The 20,455-nt window shown below is 39.1% G+C and overlaps 1 protein-coding gene across 6 annotated transcripts; it reads right to left on the minus strand.

Annotated features, from left to right (window-relative positions):
* Nucleotides 1–8: 8 nt before the first annotated feature.
* On the minus strand, nucleotides 9–18,713 carry zfr2 (zinc finger RNA binding protein 2). Of its 6 annotated transcripts, none has more exons than XM_083887960.1 (19): nucleotides 18,618–18,713; nucleotides 16,019–16,259; nucleotides 14,598–14,718; nucleotides 13,330–13,557; nucleotides 12,709–13,052; nucleotides 12,365–12,553; nucleotides 11,662–11,905; nucleotides 10,910–11,082; nucleotides 10,608–10,727; nucleotides 9,989–10,134; nucleotides 9,540–9,666; nucleotides 9,240–9,448; nucleotides 8,507–8,675; nucleotides 7,282–7,456; nucleotides 4,367–4,458; nucleotides 3,108–3,203; nucleotides 2,835–2,946; nucleotides 2,197–2,294; nucleotides 9–1,613 (listed from the first exon to the last, which is right to left on the minus strand). In XM_083887960.1, the coding sequence occupies exons 1-19, from the start codon at nucleotides 18,668–18,670 to the stop codon at nucleotides 1,434–1,436; spliced, it is 3,117 nt and encodes a 1,038-aa protein (XP_083744086.1). In that variant the 5' UTR covers nucleotides 18,671–18,713; the 3' UTR covers nucleotides 9–1,433. The 6 variants fall into 6 exon arrangements, with proteins under 6 accessions (XP_083744086.1, XP_083744088.1, XP_083744085.1 ...); XM_083887962.1 differs by having other exon boundaries at nucleotides 4,367–4,455; nucleotides 13,330–13,554; nucleotides 16,004–16,259; XM_083887959.1 differs by having other exon boundaries at nucleotides 13,330–13,554; nucleotides 16,004–16,259.
* Between the last annotated feature and the right edge of the window lie 1,742 nt (nucleotides 18,714–20,455).

The raw sequence follows: 20,455 nt of genomic DNA on the forward strand, positions 1-20,455 counted from the left end.
GGCTTAAAAGTGTTTTAATATCTCTCCTTAACTTTAGGCAACACTACAAAGATGTTCAAATAAAAAGGACAGCAATCTTTCACACTTTCTGTTGAAACAATACAAAATAGAAACCTTCAGAAATAAAATTAAATAAAATAAGATATATTTATAGTATATGGTAGTAAATGCAAATAAAACTGCACACTAGTGTCTCATGTCTCATTTTAAGCCAAAGAGTTGTGCAACTGTCCTTTCCCTGTCCTACATGTCTGTGAAACACGTTCGTTATTGTGACCCGACAAAAGCATGTTCCCCTTTTCCAATCGTCTGTTCACACACAGTATGATGCAGGCACAAGGAAGCAACCAATATCTCATCAGAGTAGAATTTCAGTCCTATTTTCATGACAAAAGCTTCTCTCTTCTGTTCACCACACTCTGGAAGAAGAGAGATTACCAGGTCTATTTTATCATTACTATCATGGCTGCATAAAAGAACACCGCCATTTCACTTAAGTGCTTAAATTTTCTCAGCATGCGACAGACTGTGCAAAGTAAGACTCATCCCATCCAAAACAGATCGACTCTCCAGTGTGACCTCCACAGAAATAAATATGGGTGATTTTGGCGCAAAGCAGAGCTTTTAGATTCTGAAATACTTAATATATTTTAAGGGGAAATTATTTAAGTCTATTCTTCTTCTAGATTAAAGTGAAAGGCCTTTGGTTGATTTCAAAACTGATCTTTTCTAATCTCCCACAAGTTTTCAACATGTATCGGGAGGAAATGGCGACAGAGCTTTGCAGGAGACTTAAGAGAGGGCGGATAGTTCAGGAAGGACTATCTTGACGATGTGTCATTTTAGGCACAAAGAATGTCAACGTAATGTACGCTCTCAATCTACTGGGATCCTGAACTAAGGCCCTGTTGTGCTCAAATCTCTCTCACAGCTACTTTAACAACCATTTGTTTTAAAAACAGACTAAAAAACACACTTAAGTGAGCAGCTGTCAAGTACCAACACAAGTCCAGTGATTCCTGACTCGAGAGTCTGGCGGTAAAATTTAACTGGCCTGAAAGTAGTCGAGTAAAGCTTAAGGTGCTTAAGACTGGAGGCTTTAACATCACATAAAAACAACACAACCATATGTGACAGTGGTGGTGGTGGAGCTAAGGTCATTCAGTAGTTAGTGTACAATACTAAAATGGAATGATGCCATCAGTCATGTTTGAACCAGTTCTCTGTGCACACCTTTGCAGAATTTGTGTTCTCACACTTCAGTCCTTCCCCCATTATTTCCACACAGTTCCTCTTAATTCAAGAGAAGACATGTAACATGTAAAGTCAGTTATATTCATAAGTGTATAGCTGTGCATTAAGATTATTTTCAAGGTCACATATTTTAGTTTTGCGACTCTGTACCAGTCTCTAAACTAAACAAACGCCTCACCTCAAGCACTTGCATCTTCCTCCTTTTTATCTTTTTTGCCCTCACCCTCGCCCTCGCCCTCCCCTGTGTCGCTGATGTCTCGTCTGCGCTTGCGGTTGCGAGCGCTGGCTTTGGACGCGGGCAGGGACTCCATGCCTAGAACTTTGTGGATCTGGCGGAACGCAAGCAGCCGTAGAGCATGCTGAAACCAAAGAGGACAGGAATGGGAAATTAATGTTTGTTTTGCATTTCTTCACTATCATGACTAAAACAATAATCATTTGGGTGTGTTTGTTATTATGACAGCATATAGGCAAACAGATGGGTGGGGAGTTAGTGGCGATGTGTCAGTTTTCTTTAAACATATGCATGATTTACAGTATCTTACACTTGTAAAAATAAAAACATAGTTCTTGGCATATTGTTTCCAAAATAAACACATTTTTCACCCATAACTAAGAATGACAACTCTGCTATTTCAAACGCAAAATATAGTTCTTTGTCATCATGTTTTCCTTTCTTTCCTTCCAGATTTTCACAAGTCCTTTCCAAATCTTCTACTCCTTCAAATTTTAATTACATCCTCTTAAAGGCATAACATTTTTATTCTCACAGAGCAGCATTTTTTCCTGTTGGTAATGAAACAAATCTTGCTTTACCTTCAGTTTAATACCGACCCAATGGTTTAAAAGAGCAAACAACTACCTCTGACAAATGCTAGCTTAAATTTTCAAGACCGTCAGATGAAGTGACCATGATGTTAACAGTGTGTGTGTGTGGGATACCTGTGCGCTGGCAGTTATGTCCTCTCTTGCTTGAAGCATCATGCTTTCCAAACAATCTGTTGGTTCCTTCTCACAAGGGTCCATCAACCCTGGTCCATCTGAGTGAGGGGAAGAAAAATCAAGAAAACAATGTCACAACCCAATAATCACCATTTTTTCAGCAATTTAAGTTTGTCAAAAAAGCTGATTTTGTAATAAGGAACATGCAAACGCCACACAAAAAGGCCCTTAGTCAAACCAGGATTCAAACCAGCAATCCTTAGGATCCTCTTATGTCAGAGACGCCATCAAAATGACACAATAAAGTTTCTCTCTCTTCATAAGCGCAAACACCACTGCATTTAATGTGACATTATCTCAAATACATAGCTTTTTGGAGTAGCATAGATAACTAGCATAATTATAGTGATACCTACATGAAATGCTTTGTGTAACTACATCTCATTACACTTGTAATAATAATAATAGATTTTATTTGTATTGCACTTTACATTTGATCAACAAACCTCAAAGTGCTACAGAGTAAAAACAAGATAAAAGCATCAAAACAAGACAGTTAAAAAAAAAAATATATATATATATAATAAAAATAAAAATTAGAAATAAAATTAGAAAAGCATATGCTTTTCTTGTCTCACCTGGAAGTAGGATGCCTGTGGAGATGCACTCCAGGACTCTGCGCATGGCCTCCCCGGGGCTCAGTGGGCCTGTGGCACTGCTTATCACCTTCTCCACCAGCAGCTCCATCGCCTGGAGACAGAGACACAGACGGAGTCAAGTTCCGCAACACATAAAGTACACACTATCATATCTTGAGTCTTTTTTCAAAAAAAAAAATGTGGGGGCAGACATTTGGCAAGACACTGAGCTTTATCATGTGCAGTCAACACAGCACAAAGACGGATGCTTACCCAGCCAGGCATCTTCCCCCAGGTGGGCACACGCTGACACAAATCTCTCAACACCCGAATGATGATCACACAGGACTGCAGGCCATTGGCGCGAGCCTTCAGAAAATAAGGCACGAAAACAATAGAGGTATAAGTAAAAAAAAATTCCATTGCATTTATGGATGCATTTGTGTAGCAATTTTCTAATCTTAACCAACCAACCAACCGAGTGTTTTGAGTTATGTGTTGCCACTCTCACACACAAAAAGCATGTCTATATTTTAATAAATAAATAATACATATTTATTATTAGTATCGTTATTAGTATTATTATTAATATTAATATTAATATTAATATTATTATTATTATTAATATTAATATTAATATTAATATTAACAATATTAATATGAATATTATTAATATTCATATTAATATTAATATTAATATTATTATTATTATTAATATTAATATTATTCATATTAATATTAATATTAATATTAATATTAATATTATTATTAATATTATTAATATTAATAATTATTATTAATATTATTAATATTAATAATTATTATTAATATTAATATTAATAATAAAACAAGAAGAACATTCATACCAAAATGGTTCTTCTTCTGAACAGTCATGCACAGCATTCCATTGAACAGTAATAAGGAAGTTAAATCATTTCATTCAAGTTTTCATGTTAAACCACTTCTTCAAAAATAATGAAGCATAAATGCATCACAGATATGTGATAGAAATCCAGGTGTATTAATGAGGACCAGGATGAAATAACATAGTTAATGTTTCTTACCCGGTTTGTGTGTGTTCACTACTGGTGTGTAATAAGTATGGGTTAAATGCAGAGGTCAAATTCACTATCACTAATTGCTGTGCGTGTACAAATTGTAATTCAAATTCTAAAAACATTTCCATGCGACACAGACATTTGGACTTTTTATAAACTGTGACAGTCAAAGTTGAGGTTATGGACAGGAAACCCTGTTTATAACAACACATAACAAAACAACAACAGTAAACATGATGAAGAAGAGGGAAGCTCTTGCAAAGACGTTAACTCGAAACACCTGAAACGCTGGACTTTTAACAAGAGCACATTCATTTTCCAAGCTGCTCCATTCTGCACTCATAAGCTCCACCCTGAAGGTTCATGAATCTTCACAAAGTACTACCCTCAAGCAGGGAACATTTTGGAGGTAAAGCATTTACCTGGGACCTAAAAGTTCCTGAAGTGGAAATGCAGCTTAAGTGAGGCTTTTACCTGAAACCACTTGGCGTGACGGAGAGCAGCCAGGTTTTCCAGACATTTCCTCTTATTCAGAAGGTCAGGCGCATCCCTCTCAGCCACACCTGCTAGAGATAACATGTAGTGGCTCATGACTTACAGTCAAACCAAAGCAAAGCCCAAACCATGACTGCATTTCATAGTTAGGTGTTGTAACTGTTGATGTGCGAAAGGAGAGAAGTGTAAACCACAGAGAATTTGAATGACTTACATGAGTACTCCTTTCTCTTAAAAGCTGTTTTTTTAACTGACTGTAACTGATGATTGCCCACATTCCATTGATGTGTGTGACTGTCACAGTTGCGGGCCCCACACATAAAATGGAATGGAGCCATCTTTATTTTCACTTGTTACTTACATTAATTTTCTAAATATCAACATTTTCTCATTTATTCAAATTCATATTGTTAAATACTCTTTTCACTGATCATCCAAATGTCAAAATTACGTATCTTTTACACCATAATATCAACAGTTACCTTGACTACATTTTCCCTTTTACTCAACTCTAAATATGAACTATTGATTTTCTCTAGTTTGCATCTGAAACTAAGGTTTGCATGAGGGACTTTCACAGACATGTTATAATCAAAACAAAGTGAAACTTGAACGCTGATCTTTCTGCGGTATACTTATCAACTGATGTGTTGCATTCACATTCTGTATAAAATGATTTTAATTGGGAAAACAAAAACAAAACAAGAACCAAAAAAGAATAAAAGCAACCCCCCCATATCTTAAAGGATAGGTTCACAAATCATTGACAGTGAAGAGACAAAATCTACAGTTACTGTCTTGTCTAAAATGCATTTAATGTTCATATTAGGTTCATACAAGACAATTACGTGGATGTGTAGTTATAAGGTATGGTCTTTTTAGCATAAAAGTCCCTCTTTGTGCTGCATTGCACTGAGTCAATATTAACACAAAAGACATTTATGTTAAAAAAGACTAACTTCAGAAAAAAACCACGTCATTTGACTGATGAAGCCTAAACCTAAAATGTATTTTTGCAATGAACAGGGACTGTGGACTTTGTCACGTTAGTATAAGATCTTTAGGAGAGTAATATTTACAGGAGGAAGGATCACAGTGAGCAAAACATGTCACAAAACTTCGCATTACGAAAGAATTGCAAAATGTCTTACCTATCCTTTAAAACAAAATTAAACTAAAAGACTGTGTAAAGCAACGGGAAATATCTCTTCTAACCGTCACGCCCACCTCAAAATGTTTGACAAATTTAAAACAACTGAGAGTTTAAACGTGAGGTTTAAATGCATGTAAAATTCAGCAACGAGTTACAAATCCCGCTCCCTCTCACTCTCTGACTATCAGGAGTACCTGCAGCATCACAGTGGAAGACAAAGCAAAGGCAGTACTGTGGAAGCAGGTGCAGTTACTCGAGTATCTTTATATCATTTATAAAGGAGGATTTATGCTAGCTATGGAGAATCTCTGCCTTTGCTTTACACAGCCTTTAAAAAGCAAATAAATTTGCTGAAAGTCAAAAGTAGTCAAAGTTATGATTGTTTGTGCGTTGGAGTTAGTTCATGTCTTAAATTAAAAAAAAAAAAATGTTTGTGGACAGATTTAAAGACACAATAGAAAAGTGGTCATCTACAAAATAACAAATGAAAGGTTTGTCCAAAACAATTCACTTTGGTTACTGTGATGATGTAATATTTCACAAGATCAGCCTTGGGTCTTTCCACACTTCCACGTTCACTAGAACTGTAGCAACAACAGGACAGTAGATTTCTTACAGGGGAAATGTAGAACAGAAACAAATATACTGATTTGAAGTCTACACTACCATACCACTTAGAATCACAGACCCATATCGATTCAGCCCTCTGAGAGCAGGGACTTTTTTTGATACGTCAGAAGCTGAGGCCCAGCTTAAAAAACACAGGCAACCTGGTTACTTTAGCATTTCTATTCTTAGTGGTATGTGTACGAGTGTGGTCTTCACATTAGCCTTGCCTAGGTCTGCTGATTCAGATTTGGGCGCACTGATCAACAAACCCAAACAAAATGTAAAAATATAAAAGACAACGGCCAAAAAACATCATGTTTTCCAAATGGGAATAACACATTAAAATGCTGACAGTGGTCATGGCGAAGGTGCAGGAGTGTTTGCAACACAATGATCTTGAAAATGATCTATTAAATGGACAATGTATTCACTCCAGTCATATTGTTTCAATAATGATCATTGTGAGGCCATAAAAAGGACACTCCAACACCTCATCACTGATAATGCCACACTGTGATGCAGGGATGAAAGACAAGGGAATGGGAAGTCGCTGGACCTCAAAATGCCCTTGTGTGTTTCATCGCCGTAATGCAACTGAAAGCAGGACTTTTCTTCTTACATGAAAATGTTTCATTTGGAACCATTCACCATTTGGAGCATTTCCATCCCTGGACATTATCTGAACACTGACCAACTCTTCAGTCATCTATTATAGATTTCCAAAGGCTTTAAGTGAGCGTGTGTTCATAAAATAAACACACACCCTTCACCCTTGTGTGGCACAGAAAGGTCGGAGAGCCCGGCTTTTGATTCCCATGATGTAGAAAAGAAATAAATTGGGTATTATAGCTACAAAAAATGGGGGAAATAAAAGTAGTGGGATAAATGAAGGTGTGCTTTTGACTATTTTAGGAGTTAAAAAAACAAAAAACAAAACTGAAAATGTGGGCTTAGTTTAAGTCCCACCTCTCATTCTTTGTTATATAAATTATTCAGCCAAAAATGTTGCGTAACAGGTAGAAATGTGGAGTAAGGGTTTTAAAATATACAATATATATATTTGTATGTATAGTGTACTACACATATTGCTCACATTTGGTTGTCTGGTACTGAAAGCTTTGGCTTCTCTAACCTTTCTCAGCCGATTTTCCTCCTGCCTGCTTGTCCTTCTCAGACGCAGGGTCCTCCCTCATCAGCGGCGAGGTGAGAGAAATGGTCACCTGCATTTTGGGCTCCTTGCTTGAAAATATCACGATGTTCGCCTCCTCGGGGTGAGCCTGCACCTCATACTGATCTTCAGAAAATGTCTGCCGGTTAAAAGGACACTTGGGATTACTCACTACAGAGGAGGAGGGGTGTAGGGGCAAATAATAGCCATGCTTGGCACAGTTACAGGGGCAGTGTTTTTTATCATGGGTTTTTTCTCCCGAGTCTATTGGGATGAAGGTTACACTACATAGAACAGGGCCAGTGATAAGAGCGATAGCATTTCTCAACAATGTCATTGCAATAGTTACGTTTGGGAGAGAAAGGGGTCACTTAAGGGGAAAAAAACATCCCCAACTCACTCTGTAGGATTCAGGTGTCATAACCAGGCAGTAAATCTAAAGATCAGTGAAATGCACCTTCAGTGAATCACGCATTCTGGCTAAAGCAGGTGGGAGGAAGACTGAAGAATTACAACACTTCACTTCAAAACCTTGTATTTGGTACCAAAACCTAGAAAGTCACATGTTCTATCTTTGGCCTGTGTGCAGTTTTGATAATTATGAACATATACAAATGTCTCCCAAAACAGTAAAAATACACACAGTTTGCCTTTGGCATGTTATTAGTGGGAGGATTGCTAGATATCTAGAAACAATGAGTTTGAAGTGATATCAGCACCAGTAAATGTGTAGATTAGATCCACAGAGGACTGTGAGAGCCAACTTTGTAGATTTCATTCTCGCAGTGATGAGGTTCTGTGATATTAGTAGTAATACGGCTCTCATTTCAGGCTGTGGGAGACAGTTGTACATGTTCACTGATACTAAATCAACTTCTCAAGCATACAAATTGCGATTAACCCAAATAGTCTTGGATTTTTTCAGATTTCCCTAAATTAACATTTTATTTGATTTCTTATATAACCAAAGCTTTAAGAGTAAAAAGTCAGGTTCTCGTTTTATTTGTTGAGAAACAATAAGATCATTCAGTCCCTCAGTGTGCTGCTCTTATGACTCAGGTCATAAGGCACTTAATGACACAGTTTGTTCCTCTTTTTAGAATCTTCTGCACCACAGATTTATGTTTAGTAAGGACTGACCCCACAAAAAAAGTAAACAATTGTTACTGTTGTTGAAAGGTTTCCTTACCGCCATTTCCTCGGGCAGATGCTTTGCAATGCTCTTCAACAAAGAGATGGTGGGTTTCTTCGCCGTCAGAAGGATGAGCTCCACATTTCTGTCGCCACGCAGCAGCAGGCCTTTGGCAAGGATTCCCACCCTCATGACACCTTTCAGAAGACGAGCTGAATTCTCCGCACTATCAGAGATGAAAATAATCCAAGATTAAGACTTGCTTGGCTGGTTTTATATAATTTTTCTGATTTAGAATCATCATGAGGTTAAATATTTCAGCAGGTTCTCTGTGGAGCCTTGTTTTGTTTGTGATCCATTCTCAATTTAATGAACTGGTTAAACATTTTATTTATGCATGACTCTTTTTTTGTCCCTGACCACACATCTTGAAGTCCTGCATTCATATTTCATACTCATAGCACGGTCTTTTGTTATGTTATGAGAACAAAAGTGCTTTCAGTCTTTACTATTTTAATCCTTGTTTTAACCTTTTGAAAATTTTATATTACAGCTATTTTAGCTCCAGGTCTCAAAGAATAGAGTAGATGTTTGGTGAGCAGTGGGACAAAGTACAGCAGATTGACGACAGAGTATATGTCTCGTATGAAACTCTTCTTGAATATTGTTCTGATCTGCAGTTACTGGAAGATCTTCCAAGTTACTGCTGCTGGAACTTTTCAGCATTAAAGATCAGATTCATTTATTTCATGAAAAACTAAAATAATTACAAAGAAGTGTTTCCTTCTACCTTCCTTTCTCGTCTCCTTCTTCAGTAGCAGCACTGGTAACAGCTGGCGTCTCCTTCTCCAACAAGGAATCCGACACCAGTTTTAGGGCTCTCTCAGTGTGGGAGACGATCCTCTGAACAGCCTGCAGCTCGTCCTCCACTGGGTAAATTGTGGAGTGCTTCGCCATGATGTGACGGTCGTCGAGAGAGTCTGGCCTGCGCACACATGGCTTTACAGACGGAATCGAGCAAAACACTTGCTATTAGGTCTCAGAAAAGGTTAGATTTAATATTTTTAGTCGCAAAAAGTGTGGTGCTTACCAGTAGAGGGGGCACTGGCATACCAGGGCGGCTCATAAGTGGTGGAGGAGCCAACCTGCGCCTCTGCTCGCCCCAGTACATCTGCTCCTCCTCCATTCTCCTCCAGTACACATCCTCCTCATATCGCCTGCGGGAGACAGACATGTCACTGAAATTTTATTTATTTGTTACAAGAGTATCACAAGTTTATTAAAGTACAAAAAGACAAACAAAACAAACACTGAAATCTAAATTCTAAAGAACATGTGAAGAGTTAAAAAAAAAAACAGTAAACAGTCTGATGATAAACTTTAAGGAAATCCCCTCTGCTATTATTACCCGTTAATCTGTCATCATCCTTGTTACTTTTTTAGTGTTTTTTAGTTTTGGCTGTCAAATATGGAAACTCGCAAACGTAACAACAGAGAGGGAACTGGTTTCTGACAAAGAATTCTGGCCACAAGTCTGACCTCATTTCCATGTGCCAGCGCTGCTCATCATCTCTCTGTCTCTTCAGCACTGCTTTCTGCTTCTGCTTCTTCAGCTTGCTCTCCTGCAGCTTCCTCGCTCGGTTACTGGGCTTAATCTCCACAGGAAGTTCTGGATTCACTTTCTTCTACAGAAACAAAGCAGAGGACAGGTCAAACCTAAGTGCAATGTGACATGAGAATATTAAAAGTCAGTCAGATTTGTACTTTGTTTTCTCTCTCTCCTTTTATTCACCCTTTTAACATAATTTCTCGGTGCATCAACACTGACATTCCGGTCTCAACCTGCTTCTCAGTCCCCCTTATTCTAGTTTGTCCCGGTAATTTCAAATTTATCAGCTTCTTTTAATCCAAATCGTGTGTTTTCACTGCCACTTCAAGGCAGACCAGTGTGCAGCACTCTCTCACTATCACTCCATCATGAACACATGCTGGCCATCAGCAACACCAGTAGAACATCCATTGTTTTCACTGTCCACTACAGGCAGGCGGAACAGAATACGTGCCATATGGATGTATTTTGAGTGTTCAAGTTGTTTGTTCACTGGGTTATCACAACAACCACCATATGCTATAATCTTATTCTGTGCAAACGTTTCACCTTGTATTGCAGTCTGTGCCTTCTTCCCTTCAGGTGCATGTCTTTAGCATTAGGGTCATTGAAGCTGCACTCACACAGCTTACAGTGAAATCTAATCACTTTGCCGTCATCATTATGGACCTGAAAAATAAAAGACGGGGTGAATATGAATTATCAACCAAAGCTTGAATAAACAAAAGTGTAACTTAAAACTTATTCAAGTTCTATTTTTAAGACACAAGACCAATGGCTGTTGTGCAGTTTATAGCCTTGAGACTGATATGAATAAATCTCAACTTATCTTGTGCATTTTTCTTGCTCACCTCCTCTACATAGTCGTGTCCCACTGGCTGGATGTCACCCTGGCCGCTCACTCCATCCTCATCATCACTCAGAGTCTCCATCTTCTGAACCGACTGTACCATGGGCTCCACCTTGGCAGCCACCACTGGTGCTACTGCTGCCGTCACCACTGGAGTGTTGACAGGCTTAGTGGCTGTGACATGCAAGACAATAACAATTAGAGAGATAATTTCCAGAATTAAATAAGCCTGTGCTTTGTGTTGCGGAGATTTTATTATTGGGTGAGTCGAGCAAGGATGGAGTTTTCTGGAGCCAGAGATGAGTTCATTGGCTCATTGGAAGCAGCTCAGATCTGAGGAGAACTGAGACAATGCCAAACATAAACAAGTATGTTTACAGTCGGGCATCCTGTCAGTCTGCCTGTGTGTTCCAGAGTTAGGATATGTGCTTTCTCTGCTGATACATGGAGCTGACCTTGGGGAGGACTGAGCAGTAGCTTTATCAGTCGTCTGCCCCAGTCCGGTTAGGCTCAGCGAAAATATGAAGAGATGAATTCTGCAGACTACAGACTAGTACCAGTGCTGTGATTAGACAGTTGTGGCAGGCACCATCCTGAGTTGTTTAGGCTTGTGTTATAGGACTGGGAGTTAATAACTTTAGAGAAGGCCGAATAATATGTTTTTCACTTACAAACTTTATCTGTCAACTACCAATAGATGATCTGAAGGAAACAGAAGTCCTAATAATCTACATAACAAACAAACAAACTTACAAACAGTAGTTAATTTGGAAGGAGCTGCTTTCTTGACTGGTGGTGGTGCTGTTTTAGCCGAGGTGTTCACAGCCACTTGTTTTGGCGTTGCAGTGGGAGTAGAAGTGGTTGACACTGAGGCAGGAGCCGGGCTCAAGACTGAAGGCTTCCCAACTGTTGAGGTTGTGATGACAGGAGCAGAATTCACCAACAAGGGCTCAGTCGAAGGTATAGGTTTGCCCAGCTTGGTGTGAAGTTTCACCACCTTTCCAAGGTTGACAAAGGGAGACAGAGAGATACAACCATTTAAGACTGCTGATATTTAATCCCACCCTTAATCCCTCTGGGAGGTTTTGTTCCAAGACCTGGCAGCTCAGATGGAATATCACATGAGTACACCACAGTCACACACCCAGTCACAGTTTTTAAAAAAAAGCATGACTATTGCTGCCTCTGTCATGATCAAATATACTGATTGGTAAAAGAATATCATACTGAACCGCACTGAAAATGTCTCAGGAAAAAGTACTGATCCAAACAAAGCCAAAGTCACACTGCACACACTAGTGTTTTTCCAACAAAAATCATTCAGGTATGAAATGTATTACCACAGTTGCCATGGTAACTCGAATACAGATCAAAGCAAGGACAGACCGACATTCTCTGAATAAACAGAGAGAAATGCTGAATAATTACACGTAAAAATAAAGCATCAGCGCTTTACCTTCTGGTGTTTGGCCCCACGAATATGGGCAGCGTAGGCATCCACTCCAGTGCAGGAGACATCACATAGCTCACAGCGTAGCTGTGTCTGCACCCCTCTGGGCCCATTGCTGGTCCCCGTCTGTCCCCCAGACTTCAGAGCTGCCTCCTTTTTCTTATGCTTCTGACCCTCAAGATGCTCCCGGTATGTCTGGTGTAGTAAATCAAAGTAGTTAGCAAGATTGAGCATCCAAAAATACAGTATCGCCTTTAATGTGAGCACAAATTAAATTTGGTTTCATCATGCCAGACAATACCCCGACCCCGACCAACATTTCAGATAGACATTTACAATACATCTTGTACCTGAGGACCTGCACAGCTGATCTTGCAAATGTCGCAGTAGTGGAGCTGTGGTTGTTTTGGAGGCCCTTTGGGCTTCAGCAGCTTGTTTTGGTGAAATGTTGGCTTTTTGTAGCTGTTTGCTGCTGGAGCTGTCACCATGTTGCTCCCTGAGTTGCTCCAGGACGAGCTGGTCAGTTGCTTGAGCGGTGGTTGGATGGGAGGTTTGGGCTGTTGGGGTTGTTGTGACTGTTGTGGCTGCTGAGGTGGAGGCTGCGGCTGGGCGAGAGTCTGCCGAGCTTGCTGGTAATAGGAAGGGGTGGATGTGGAGGTGTAGCCCGTTGAATCGTAACTGGAGTAGCTAATGCCTGATGTTGAGAGAAAAGAGGACAATTTTATTATGAGATAAACACACAATATGTTGAAATAATTTTGCAATTTTGAATTCTACTGTTCAAATAAAAGCCTGGTTGCACAGATGCACATGAAAAAGTAATACAACTTTTAAATTACTGTAAAAAGACGTCAACATAAACTTGGATGTCAGGTCTTCAGTAACAGACATTTTCACCATGAGTAGCCAAATATTTTCAAATCAAGCCTCTTGGGCACAAAAATACATGACCAATCCATTTTCAGTGTTACCCGAGTAGGAAGTGGCTGCAGCAGTGGAGCTGAAGGAGGAGCCAAGGGTGTAGGATGAAATGGGAGTTGGAGGCTGTTGAACACTAGTGGAGACTGGGTAGATGTTGTAGCTGGTGGACACAGAGCTGGAGGGGGCCAATGGTTTCAGGGCCGTTACCTGCCTCTGGGGAGGGGGAGGCTGGCTATACACAGTGGTGGGCGCTGGACTGTAAGCACTCTTCACTCCTACTAAAGGATAGAGAGATGGGGGCAAGGAGGAGGGGAGCAGAGGTAGAGAGGCAGGTCATCAGAGCGAGGAGAGTGAAAGAAATCTGAAACATCCGCTGCATCCTCTGGGGGCAGCCTGTCAAGAGGTTTTGGCAGGACAGACGGGATCCCTGTTTCTCTACCAAAGCAGCAGCAAACACATTTCGGATATATCATATTACCTTTCAAAGTACAACGTAGATTGAAAATTATGGCCAACAAATCCCCCTACAAGACATGAGGCATGAGGGTGCGCCTTATAGTTATTACAAATTAAATTTGAAGCAACTACTACATCATTGACATTCTTGTGTTTTTGTTGTTGTTGTTGTTTTTGTTGTTTTTGTTGCAGTAATTACACTGTGAGATCCTGATCCTAATTTCTGACACAACTCTCTCAACTTTGCTACAGCCTGTCCAAATCTGCTGTTGGTGGCCCACTTCTGAAACAGGCTATAAGTGTACAATGTGAAGGGGTCTCCATTTAGCACTAAAGGCGTGAACCTATCGAAACTCTGTTACATGCACAGCTCATGAACCAGATTCAAGACAAGTAACAAGTTATGGAGGCACTAAAAAGATGGTGTGTGAACTGACACAGCTTACTGTATCCCAAGCATTAGAGTAAACTGTATGAGTAAAGTTAATTTGAACAGTTGGTTGTTGTTCAAATCTAAAGAAACCTGCCAGGTGTTTTTTTTTTGTTTGTTTTTTTTAAACATGTGTGCTTGACGTCTACTGGTGGCTGTAAACTTTCCCTGTCATCTGCTAATAGTTGCCAACCTATATCTGACCCAGTGTGTGAAGAACTTTTCATCTTGTCCTATGTATTAAAATGTACAAATTGCTGTTTTTATAAAACCCCCAAAAAAAAGCCCTTGTGTGAGGATTTCACAGTTAAGGAGAAACTTGACAGTGCTCCCTGGTGGACAAATTGTGTAATGGTGTCAACAACATTTTGCATTACTGAATCATTGAGCAAAACTTAATACCAACAGTATGATGAAAATAAACCTACTCACCAGTCTGGTAGTAATTCTCGGTGGGTGCCCTCTGAGCTGAGGCTACACTGGTCTGGTAGTACTGTTTATTGTCATAGGTGGTCACAGCTGCAGGACGCCCGTAGGCGTAGGTGTTGTCCTGCTGTGGTTTACAAGAGAGCATTCGATCCAGTGAGAAAGCAGACATCGACATTGAAAAAGTACAGACATCTTAGCTCTGCGGTGAAGCTTTTATTTAGCTTTAGATTTACATTCTGTTGCAAGTTTTATATCTGAAATAGTTTTGTCTCTGTAACTATTTGTGCTACTATCTTGACCTTGGTCTCCCTATAAGAAGAGATATTGTATCTCAATGGAACCTTCCTGGCTAAATAAAGGATAAATAAAATAAAATAAAATAAAGCAGAGACATGTACTGCCTCACATTTACAAAGTTTTGTAGAGGTAAGACTTTCATGGATCTGTGAGTGTTACACCTTTACTTGCAACTACATTTTTACACATGATACAAGTTGCTTTGTTGTCTTAGCAAACAATTGAGCACTGATCTGCAATTCTGGCTGGAGTAAACAGCACAAAGTTACACTTCATCACCTGATATTAGTTTCATCATAATGAGCAGAAAATGCTCACAAACTGCGCAGGCATTTTCAGGTTTTCAATAATTCTAAAGCAAAGTTAGAATTAAAGTTAAATACTATAATATAATAATTTCTATATTATTATTTATTTATAAGTATATATCTATTTCAAATACTTTGGTATTGACTAATAGTGGACAGGCATCAATGTAATAGCACTTCTTGATACCTATCAAGATGTAGATGCAGTTCATTCATTTATTTAGTAATTATCATATTGATAATGCCTGTCCTGTACACGTTGTACATTTTGTCATTCTTGTTTTAAATAAGGTTTTGTGCTATTTTAATCTTAATTCTTTGTGCTCTTTAAATTTTAATCTTATTTTTTTGCTCTTTTTGGTGCTCTTTAATTTATTTTATTTTAAGGTTCAATTTAATTTAATTTAATTTAATTTAATTTTAAATTGTGTGCTCTTCTTGTACTCTCCTTCTGTTCATTTATTGAGTCTGATATGGAGCAACTGTAACTAAACACTTTCCTGTGGGATAATAAAAGTATTCTGATTCTGATTCTATCCCTTCTAACGAGAAACAACAGTGGTGAAAAGTAAAAACAAGGATTTCTGTTATGAGACCAATGACAAGGTGAAACGATGCAGCTATTTTCTCACAGCTGAGAGTCAAGGACTGACAGATAACCAATCAGGAACTGAGTCAGTCAGTTATACAAAAACAAAGCCAGCAGTGTTTTAAAACTTGTTATGTGGAGGTAGTAATAAGGCACACATTATACCACATCATTATAAAAGTGAAAAATCGTGAAAGAAGAAGGAAGAGACTGACCGTGTCTGAGTATACCTGGTACGTCTGCGGGGTGGTGGCAGGCTGCGGGGGGGCCGGGGGGTCTGGCTGTCTATATGTGTATTCTGGAGGGGCCTGGTGGCTCTGATAAGCAGGGTAAGGAGCAGAGACCACAGGCCGCGCTGCCTGGACTGGAGCAGGAGAGTAGGACGCAGTCACTGCATGAACCACAGCTGGAGCCTGCTGGACACTGTAACTGGCTGTGGAGGGATGAGAGTAGGCCGGGGGAGGCTGGGTACTGAGGGAGAGAGGAGAGAAGCAAAAAGATTGACTTTAAATAATGTTCACCTTTAATTCGGGGGAACCTATTAACTACTGCATGGAAATCTTGCCACATTAGTTCTTCAAAGATCAAGTTATCAACATTAATACCAAGTGATAAAACAAACTGGTAGATGTGCATCTCAGTTACTGAAACCACAAGGCTAATTAACCACAAGACTTATTTTAGAGTTGACCTCACTCAGGCAGTAGCATGATGATCAGGATCACTTTACTATGTTAATTATGATTATTCTTGTTTCGTAACAGAGTTTTAATGCACTTGAGCATCACTTGAAATCACACTCACAAGAGAGAAAAGCTGCAGTGAGAGAACATTACCACAGCAGTGTTGTCATTGGCAAGTCTGGAAACAGCAGTCACTGACAAAGACATGTGTCAGGATGGTCAAGAACACGGCCGAGCTAAAATTAAATGATGCCTGAAGGTCATAAAAGAGCACATGCTGTAATACAAGTGATACGCTGATTCATGACCTAAAAAAAATGGCTGGATCCAAAGCAAATACAAAACAGTTACACAGGAATAGACTGGTCTGTGTGCTACTATTATAAAACTATTTTTACGGCCATTTTTGGTAAACTGATAAACACCTGATAAATGAATCATCCGATTTAATACACCTCATGTAAAAGACTAGAAATATTCAGCAAATTTATCTGGTAACCCAATCTCCCACGACACACCTGTGTGTCCCAACATAGTTTCTGGGAATGACTGCTGTATTAAAAACACTTAAAATTACACTACAAACCACTCAAATGATCTATACAACATAGAGTGAGCCATTTCTTAACATCAGCGTCAGACATTAACCCATTGGTTTCACCAGTACAATAATATAGAGATCAATAAGTCTCATCACAAACTCAGCTGTCGACTTACAGCTCTGCTCTGTCACATCCCCAGCGCCCAAAACTGTTGCAGTAGTTCAATTGTTTTTATTTTGGACAAGCAAGGCCGGTGCTTTCCTAAACATGACCAACAAATGAACCCTAATATTAACTAAAACACGTGCTGTACGACTGCTCATCCCCCAGGGATTTTCGCTCAAGTCATCATGACAAATTTTGCCATTCAGATCAGATGGGCAGATCGGCTTCACTGCAATAATTTACACGAAAGATTTTTGCATCAGCTGTCAACAACATGGAGACAAGCTCTCCGATTTCAGCTTCTCAAAATGTGAATCTGCTCTGGTTTCTCCTTCTCTGTGACAGAATGTGTTTGGTTTGTGAAACAAAACATTTGAATATATTATTTACAGGTTCAGGAGACACAGATTGATAGTTGACACCATTTCCTGCTTTTTGTGATAAAACCATCTACTGATAAACTCATCAAACATATAATTACTTGCAGCCCTAATTATCAGTATGAGGTCATGAGATGGTTATCCTGAAGTAGACACCATATCATCTTCACACTCAAGCACATGTTAGATTTTATGAATGTGTTATCTGTCATCAAACTGTCCCCTCGGGACACAAATAAAGGATACAGAAAAACTGGTCTTTATGACATCCAATAAACTGAAACAGAGAAAGAATTTGATAAATAATAAGACTGAGGTGCATTGATGCCAGTCTTCAAAACAGGAAACCCTCACGGACCACTGGATGAAAATGGCATGACATGTCACTTATATCTAGGATGGTATGCAAGGTAAAGGAGAGGCAGTGGTGCAATATTACGAATGCCAACTACCTTAATCACCAAACAAGAACATAGGTTGTTATAGAGGTAAAAGGCCAGAAAGGGACAGAAGTAACGGATGCTTAAATGCAGAGGACAGAAACACAACATTACGAATGTCAGCAGCAACATCTTGACACACACTTGCTAGACACTGACACGTCCAGCTAATGTCAATGCCCTTCACTATCATTCGCAGACCTTTTAATAAACATATAACTACAACACATACACTGTTGTTTGAAAGACTCGGGACGTTCAGCAGTGCTGCACCGGGTTTATTTAGCCTCTCTAATCCGGCACTGGACACACCTGACGCCGGCTGCATTTCCTGCAACCGACTAATTAATGCAAAAACACTGAGTGGCAACGAGTTTGAAACATCGCTAGCATCTTTCGGGAAGGACGAGGACCGGGTTGCACTGGTTTGTTGGTCAGTGTGACGGCCTTTCTGTCTGCGGACTCTGGGAGCTAACGCGGAGCTAACGAAGCTAGCTGTTTTCTAAACACGTCATGAAGTCCCACCACTGACACCGAGTGTCCGCCGATAAACAGCCCCCAAACTGACTCCCCGAGGGCCCGCAGGCTTCCTGACAACGAGCCGTTTCGCTTTAATTACCTGTACTGCGGACCGGCACCATGTGTGAAGCCGAAATAATTGCTTGCAGCCATCTTGGCAACTCCGGTACAGTAGAGCGGCGGAGGACAGCAATAATGTAGCCGAGACTGACCGTCAAGATAGTTCACCCCCACAGCACGACATGGTAGCCTACACCGGAACTGCGTCGAACACAGACTTCTCCTGTCACGCTTCATTCACAACTCGCCTTTTCAGGAAAATATCAGAGAAAATTAATGATATTCAATATTTACAGATATTAATCAATTGGATACTTTTAAGGGTTTGTTAATTGAGTGAGTTTGTAGGCTCCACTTACCTGTGACCAGGTTGTAATGCAGTGTAACACATATGACACACGGTGAAAACCATACACTGTACAAAATAAACAAAATTAGTTCCTGATGCTCTTAAATTATGGTAAAATAATCATACTTATTTTGTAATCACTCTGTAACAACTTGGTATTAACAATTGTGTGTCATAAGGAAGACTGAATTTAAACATTACAATATGGAAATAACCTAGTTTTATTCTTTGACATTTTAATGTGAACGTATTACCAAGCTATTACCTGCCTTTGACACTGGATATTACATGGTAGTACTGTGACATTATCTCCTTATTACTGTAGGGAAAAAACAGGGAAAAACATATATTTCGGCCTTCTCTTAAGTTATCAGCTCCCATTCTTAAGCACAAGCCTAAACAACTCAGGACAGTGTCTGCCACAACTATCTGATCACAGCACTGGCACAAGTCTGTTGTCTACAGAATTTGTCTCTTCATATTTTCACTGAGCCTAACCAGACTGGTGCAGACGACTGACAATGCTACTGCTCAGTCCTCCCCAAGGTCAGTTCCATGTATCAGCAGAGAAAGCACCTTTAAATGTCCTAACTCTGGGACTCACAGGCAGACTGACAGAGGATGCCCGACTGTTTACTTGTTTATGTTGAGCATTGTCTCAGTTCTCCTCAGATCTGAGCTGCTTCCAATAAAGCTTTTCACCTTAACTCATCTCTGACTCCAGGAAACTCCATCCTTTGTCAATTCACTAAATAATCTAATCTCTGCAACAATTACCATGCTGGGAATTGTATCAGAGATAAGAGGGTCATGCCATAACCCTACCTCCATAATAAAACATTTATTACCATAATATTAACATGTTGTTACTGTACTGGTACCACTTTGTTCAAAAGGGGTGGATGACTACCCTATCAAATATATATATATATGTGTGTGTATATATATTCACAATCTTCCCTCAATTTGCTCATTGTTTGAGGAAATTAACTGCACAATAAAATCATAACAGACAAAAGGTTGTTGTAAACATCTAAAACACTCCCTTTGTAATAAACAGTGTTTCTATTATTATTATTCGTTTTTGTTTTATTTATTTCCTTTTTTGTAAATAAAATAATACATAATTTTAAGATGTTCATGTCGTGTTTAGAAAACAAATTATGAATTAACTATCTTATATTTATCTATTAAGATTTAATATTTTAGATTGTATCATCACTATGTTCCATTTCCATATTTTTTAATATTTATATGTATTGCACAGACATATTTTTTTGAATGGATGAAAAAACAAAAATAAAAATGATCAACACCATATCATTTATTTCAATAGCAATTACACAAAAGTTTAACATATATATCAATATTTTACAGTACAGATTGACTGAATGTTTTAAGGTTTTTTTTCCTTTATTATTTGTTGTGTTCTGCTCTTAAGGAAGTTTAAAAACATGACCTTTTCTTGTTTGTTTGTTTTTTAACTAAAATATGTCTTTAATTTTCCGATATTTACCGCAATAGTTGAC

The sequence above is a fragment of the Microchirus variegatus genome (assembly GCF_963457635.1).
Source record: "Microchirus variegatus genome assembly, chromosome: 4".
NCBI lineage: Eukaryota > Metazoa > Chordata > Actinopteri > Pleuronectiformes > Soleidae > Microchirus > Microchirus variegatus.

Excerpts from the sequence above, each read along its gene's own strand:
- zfr2 (XM_083887957.1), bottom strand. The coding sequence starts at position 18,670 with ATGGCTGCAAGCAATTATTTCGGCTTCACACATGGTGCCGGTCCGCAG. Across the intron at positions 11,083-11,661 it reads TTCCAAATTAACTACTGTTT|CCACTAAGCCTGTCAACACT; the intron begins GTAAGTTTGTTT and ends TGCATGTCACAG. Across the intron at positions 9,449-9,539 it reads TGCCAGTGCCCCCTCTACTG|CCATGTGTGCGCAGGCCAGA; the intron begins GTAAGCACCACA and ends CCGTCTGTAAAG.